At 63.8% G+C, this 6788-nt stretch overlaps 1 protein-coding gene across 6 annotated transcripts in view; it reads right to left on the bottom strand.

Annotated features, from left to right (window-relative positions):
- The window catches only part of LRP1 (LDL receptor related protein 1), a 56280-nt gene that overhangs the window by 46575 nt on the left and 2917 nt on the right, over positions 1-6788 (bottom strand). For all 6 annotated transcript variants that reach the window (XR_003400312.1, XR_003400313.1, XM_026867451.1 and 3 more), the window contains exons 2-5: positions 4532-4669; positions 2758-2877; positions 1780-1908; positions 1274-1537 (exon numbers count right to left, since the gene is read on the bottom strand). Coding sequence is in view for 4 of the 6 variants with exons in the window: in XM_026867451.1 (XP_026723252.1) it covers positions 1274-1537; positions 1780-1908; positions 2758-2877; positions 4532-4598 (580 nt within the window). In the remaining 2 variants the exon portion in view is untranslated. The remainder of the gene's footprint in view (positions 1-1273; positions 1538-1779; positions 1909-2757; positions 2878-4531; positions 4670-6788) is intronic.

Below are 6788 nucleotides of genomic sequence, written 5' to 3'. Positions count from 1 at the left end.
GGCCTGTCTAACTTGAGGTTATCGCCTGCGTGAGCAAAGGGCGAGGCCTCTCCCTAGAAATACACACTTCCCTAAAAATAAACAGCGCGAGCCCGCATCAGGCGTGCTGCACACACCCTGGGCAGGGGGCCGCGGCCAGGGCCGGCCGAGCCCCAGCGCAGCCCGAGGGGCCGCGGGACCCCGTGTCCTGCCCCACGCTTCAGCCAGGGCCCCCCTTCGGCAGCTGGGCACCGCCACGCTGCCCCCGGCACAGAAACGCCCTTGGCTCCGAGACCCACCCCAGGACTTTACTCATTTGCAAAGATCCGTTCGTACACGTTCATCCAATTTGCCAGGTCAGCTATTGCTCATCGCGTAACAGCACCCCTGTCTCTGTGGAAGAAGGGGATCCCTCCTGCATCAGTGCCCCCAGCACCACCCCAACGTCAGGAGGCCAGAGACAGCGGCAGACGGCGCCAGGGAAGCTGAGCACTGCAAACCTGACGGAGATGCACTGCAAACCCCAGACACCCCCAGTCCCACCCTGACTGACTTGGTCTCTGGTTTCAAAGGATCAAACCAGTGACAGTGCAACACCAGGAGGAGTTTCCCACATCCTGGCTCAGGGCTACCGCACGCACCCACCGCCCCTCTCGGGGGCCCTGCCAACCCCACGGCCCTGCCCCTGTGAGGGCGCAGCGGGAAGGTGCCTGGAAGCCCACGGCTTCTGTCAGGGGCCCTCATGGGCAGAGGGTCTCGGGAGCGCCGGAGAGTCAGAGCGCGCTGAAATCCCAGCCAGTCACTGTCCCCCCCGTTCTGACTGCTGAACCAGGACCAGCAAGCCCGAACAGGAGACGGAGCTGTAACCACACTCCTCACGGCCCAGAAGGCACAAGCGGAATGAAACCACCATCTGCCACTCACGGCGGTGACTCACGGCCGCCTGGCAGGAGGCACTTTTCGGTCAGGATTTTGCCCTCGGTTGCTCCCTGGGGTGGGGAGCAACACCTGCTTTGGCCAGGGGTAAAACCAGGAGGAAGCAACAAGAACCGCCATCCCGGACCCGCTGTGCAGGTACCATCTCCTCACTGGATCATTCCTCCTCACACAAAGAAACCACAAAGCTTGCTAGAAAGAAGGAAAAGGAAAGGCAAAAGCTACGTCTGTGCTGAAGCCTCGGTGCCGGGCCCCGTGGAAAGCTGCCTCCTGCCGAAACCCGCCCCTGCTCCTCCCACCCCTGGCTGGGGATGCTCAGGCTGCGCGGGGGAGCGAGGCCGGGGGGAGCAGCACTCACGGTGCAGGCTGAGGGAGATGTTGATGGAGCGCTCCTCCACAAAGCCCTTCAGGTTGGGGATCTTGGCACACTTGAGGATGGTCTGGGAGGCGCTGTCGCCCACGTGGACCCAGCACACCGTGTCTTCAATGTAGTTGAAGTCCATGGCCGTCGTCTGCTTGGCGCTGGTGGGGGTGATGTTGGGCACCGGGGCGCCGCTCAGGTACGTGGCCAGGATGTTCTGGGAGTTGGCGATGAGCAGCACGGGAGGGCGGTCCACGGGCTCTGGCGGGGAAGGGAGGCGAGAGGGGCTGTCAGGGCAGAGCGCCCAGGCTCGTGGCTGCAACGCTGTGTCAGCCCACAGCCCAGACGAGACGGTGACAGGCAGCCCAGCACGGGCGAGGGTGGCAGCACAGGACGGAGCCCAGGGAAGGGCCCCCTCAGTGAAGAACCAGAGATGTGCGGCAGGAGGCCGAGGTCTGCAGAGCTGCCCCGATGCAACGCGCCCCTCCTGCCGTGGATCTCACCGTTCTTGGCTTTGCAGGATCTGTTGTCGGGCTGCAGCAGGTACCCCTCAACACAGCTGCACGTGTAGGAGCCCTCCGTGTTGGTGCATGTCTGGCTGCAGGTCCCGTAGATGGTGCATTCATCAAAGTCTGTAAAAGAAGGCAAAAGCCTCTAGGTCTGGATTAGCAAACATCTCTGCTCAGTGGCCCCAAGAAGCCACAAGGTTTCCCCCTCTCCTCCGAGGCAGAGCTGCAGGGGAAGGGACGGTCCCCACGGCTCCACGGCCTCCCCATGGCCAGTGTCACCCTGCGACACCTGCGGCAGCCCCCAGCGCCTGCTCCAGCATCAGCGGCAAAAGGACAATCCCTGCCTCGGAGCGGAGCCTTTCCAAGGCCTAATTACCCACTGTCCCTCCCCCCGACTCTGCAAAATCTGCACCTAAATTTCCAGACTGAATTTCTCTAATCTTCAGCTCCCAAACCCCCGGCTTGCATGCTGCTCTTTCTTCTGCTAGATGAAAGAGCAATCTCCACCAGAGAGCTCTTGCCCCAGAGGTGCGTGCGGGAGCTGATAAAGGTCCCTTTCACCTCCGCTCAGATAAATGAAAGAGACGGAGCCGCTGCAATCTCTCTCTTCCAGACTCGTTTCCAGGCATCGCACTGATCTGATCACTCCTCGCTGACCCTCTCCTATTCTCCAGCATCCTCTCCGAGGCACAGACACCGGGAGCACGGACAAGCCCAGTGATGGCCCCTGACTCCGCACACAAAGGCAAAGCCCCTTCCTCACTCCCTCCCAATATTCCCCCCTCGGGCGTTCGGGAGCCGCAGCCCCTCGGCGGCAGGGATGCAGAGTCCCGCCCCGGCAGCCTGTGCTCCCCACCGAGGGTCAGGGGCTGCCAAGCCCCAGGTCCCTTCGGCCGCACGGCCAAGCCCCAGCACCGCTACTGAGACACCGGCACCGTGCCGGGGGGGCATGGCTCTGCCCCCGCCACCGACCTTTGCAGCTCCTCCTGTCCTCGGCCAGCTGGAAGGAGTTGTTGCAGTAGCAGGCTGGTCCGCTCAGCGTCGGCACGCAGTGGTGCTGGCAGGCCAGGGCCGTGCAGTTCGCCAGTTGTTCTGAGGAGACGGGGAAGATGCAGGAGAGAGGATGTCACCAGTGTGCGAGCACGGACAGGATGGACGCCCAGGCCCCAGTGCTGGGCGAAGGGGACCCCCAGTCACCCCACCAGGCTTTGCCAGGGGCCTCCACACTCCTGGGTGGGGAGGGAAGGACCGAGACCCTCTGCAGAGGAGGGGGAGGCGGCTTCACAGGAGGGTCTGAGCAGCCCCAACCACCCCCCAGAGCTCAGCACTCTGCTGGGAGCCACCGTGCGGGACTCGGCTCTGGGGTATCCTGGGGGATCCCAGGGAGACTTCGGGGCGAACTCATCCACCACGTCCTCTCCGCAGCAACCTAAGCAGGGCTGCAGGGGGCCCGGGGGCTGCTCCCTGCCAGACACACCGGAGAGCCTGGAGCTGGCCGCCACATCCCCCCTGCAAAGGGGGACCGGATCTTCCCTTCAGATTCTTCTCTGTCAGCAGAAGCACCCCATCACCCAAATAAAAGACAACCCCCCCTGAGTGCTGGGTCCGCAGGAGGGGGGTAGAGGCTCCAATGGCATTTTCCCCCGTGAACGTCCACAGGGGCTGCCGAGGCTCCCCAGTGTGTCCCCACATCTCCCTGTTGCAGCAGGAGCAAGCAGCCCCGGGCGGGGGGGCATCGGGACGGGGCAGCGTGAGGCAGCACGGAGCGGGGTCACAGCTCGGCCCCCCAAGCCTGGGGCCGAGGCGGGATGGGGCTCGCCACCAGCCGGGAGGAAATGCCTCCGGCGAGCAGGGGGGGACCCTGGCATCCTGCACAAGCTCCCGCGAGCGCTCACGTCCCTGACGTGCCCGAACCCGCGAGCGGCAACTGTCCGGACACGGGGCCGCACCCAGCCCTCGCCTCGTGCGCGCTGGTCACGTGCTGCCCAACTGCCAAAAATCAGATCCCGCTTAAGTAATGAGAACGATTAGTGAAATATTAATTGTCAGCTCGGGCACAGCTGCAGCAGCTGCCCCGGGCTCCTCCCAGGGGAGCCAGGACACAGGCAGGACCCGGCGGGCAGGAGGGAGGGAGGGAGGGAGCCCTTCGGGGCAGGGAGAGCCGGGCAGGAGCCCTCAACCCCAGGCAGGGGAAGGGCTGGGGGGAAAAGCGCTGCTGCTCGCCCGGAGCCTGCAGAGACCCAGCTCCCGGGGTCAGCCCAGGACACGCGTTTCTGAGCGACTAATCTGCGCACCAGCGAGCCGCACACACTGATTTAGGGAGAGTTTTCCAGCAGGATTAGCAACCGGGGACAGGACAGGAGGGGGGACAAAGCTCCTGGAAATTGGGGAAAAAAACATACTGGTATCTCTTATCTGAACCAGAACCCCAGCCCTCCAAGCTTTTAAACCCAGGAGACAATGCAGCTATTTAATGGCCTGCAGGCTCAGGAATGACGGGCATTTCACTTGCAAGCGGCTCTGGCTAATCTCTGGATCTGCTACCGGCCAGCCCGGTGCCGCAAGGGGAGCAGGAGTGCGGCGGCCGCTAAACAAAACCAACGTGGGGCTCAGGCCTGAGCCAGAAACCGGGACAAACGGGGACCCCGTGACTGTTCCCGCGGCGGAGGAGGACGGGAGGCAACGGCGGGATCTCGCGGGGCAATCCCATGCCCACGGCCCCCTCTCTGACTGCCCAGACACCTACCCCGGCAGTGCGGCCCCTCGTCGGAGCCGTCGAAGCAGTCGTGGAGCCCGTTGCAGAGTTTGCTCATGTGAATGCACAGCTCCGTGCCCAGGCAGTTGTGCTCATTGGGCTGGCATCGAGACACCTTGCTCTGAGGACCTGCGAGACAGCAAAAGGCAGAACTGTCACCAAAGGAGGAGTGCGACAGCTCCGCAACCCCGGAGGAAACACCCAAAACCTGGAGGGAACTCTCGGCCTCCCAACGCTGCTCCGCCAGGGCTCCCCAGCAGTGACCATCACCCAGCCTCGCACAGCGAGATTCTGGGTAAAAGCTCTTAAGGCAGACGCAGGCGTTCAGGGAACGCCACGTTCCCCAGGACGTTCCTGGGAATGTTCCTGCAGTAGCCAAGAGCAGGCTGGTGGCCACTGGGCTGGTGGCAAGTGTATGAAGGCGCTTTGGTTCCCTCTGCCCAGACTCACACTAAATCCTCCTTGATCTGGATTCCTCTGCCCTGCATGTGTCCCGGGACAAAAGCAGCACCCACCTAGCAAGGCCAGTCCCAAATCCTCTCGGCTCCCGTGGCAGCTCCAGCTCGAGGCCAGAAAAGGCCACCAGAGAAGGCTCAGAGCAGGCCCTGCTGCTGCAGCAGCCCCGGGAAGCTCATTCACAGACCCCGGATCTCCCTTTCGCAGCGGCCGGGACGCTGCGCGTGGAGGAACAGCGTGACCCCTCGGGGTGAACCTTCCCTTCTCCGTTGCCTCCCAGCATGCGGCCCAAGCGGGACCATCGGGCGAGCAGGACAGAGGCCCGGAGCAGCCAGGGGGGACGGGGACCCCCTGCCCAGCCCCAGAGGCCTGGCAGCAAGCCGGGCTGGCAGTTGGGGTGCCAGGGGAAGGTCACCCCAGACCTCAGCAGCCCCAGGCTCCCCATTTTGAGCTCCCACAGGTCTCGTCCACTCCGGGCTGCCCGGGCACACGGCTCGGGGCTTCCCTCGCCGCCGGGGGCACGTGGGGTCAGGCTGTGCCGAGCACCCCCGGCACGGCCGCCCCGGCTCCCCCCGTGGGTGCCCACACGCTCCTTGTTAAGAGGCACTTTGCAGGCAGGCTTGCGGGGGGTCGTTAAGAACCAGGGCTGCGCAACACGAGGAGACTTAATCTCCATTATTAACTAGAAAAATTACAAAGGAAGCAAAGCTTTATTTTTAAGCTTCTCTGAAAAGAAGCATGGCATTGAGACAAACAACAAAATACACCATAAATCGATTAACATCCTGAAACCCCATTAAAAACTCCACCAACGTCCTGGCTCCAGCGCTGGCACAGCGCGGGCTCGGTGTCAGCGGCCCACCGGCACGGCTCTGCAAAGCCCAACTCCCCCCACGGGCTCTCCTCACCTCCCTGGCTTCGCTTTGGGGCTGAACACTCGCTGCAGCCACCGATGCGCCTCTGCCGAGTCAACGGCACACACAAGCAAAAGCTAAAGTGCCATTTTACGGGGAGACAGCGGCTGTTTGTGCCTTGCCCCCACCTCGGCAGGGCAGGCAGCACGTCAGCCCTGCCGGCGGCGGGGACGGCAGCAGAAATAGCTGCCCGAGGTCCCCACGGACCACCTCGTCCTTGGCAGCAGGCGACGCAGCAGGTGAGCACCGAGAAGGGCACACGCTGAGCGCTTTGTCCAGGCATGGTCCCGTTTTAGACACCTACTGAGACCAGCGGTCACCTTCAGCTAAGACTCCACCGGTGGAGTTTGGCCTAAATAAGCTCAAACCCTCCTTGGAGAGCAGCGTTACATCACGCGCAGCTCGCAGGGTCCAGCCCAGCGCTGCGTGTGCCAGCACAGCCCGGCCAGCCCCGCTCCTGCCCCGCCAGCGAGGGCTCCACTTTGCTCCCCGCGACCTCGACTGCCTGACCCACGCTTGACCTCAACGCTCGGGCTCCCAGCGGGTCCCGCTCCAGCCGGGTCAAGGCTCTCAGCAGCACCCGCAGCCGTGGAAGGGGCAGCACAAGCCCCGGGAGTGCCCCGGGGCCGGTGGGGGTGGACGGGACCTGCCGGCTCCCACCCCGCGGTTCTCCTGACCCTGCACCAGACCCCTCAGTGCGCCCCAGGCAGACGGCCTGGCACCTCCACCCCCCGTCTGCCCACCTACAGAACAGCAAATTGCTGCTGGAGGAGCAGACGGAGCAGGCTGGGTCTCTCCTCTGGCCTTCCCAAACACACCAACGCCTCTGCAGAACTGGAGTCCATCAGGAAATCCCCAGGAGCCCCCCGGCACACTGC

The sequence above is a fragment of the Athene cunicularia genome, unplaced genomic scaffold, assembly GCF_003259725.1.
Source record: "Athene cunicularia isolate RWA unplaced genomic scaffold, athCun1 SCF_42, whole genome shotgun sequence".
Lineage (NCBI taxonomy): Eukaryota > Metazoa > Chordata > Aves > Strigiformes > Strigidae > Athene > Athene cunicularia.
The sequence above is the reverse complement of the archived record's forward strand: the minus strand, read 5'-3'. Positions and strand labels throughout refer to the sequence as shown.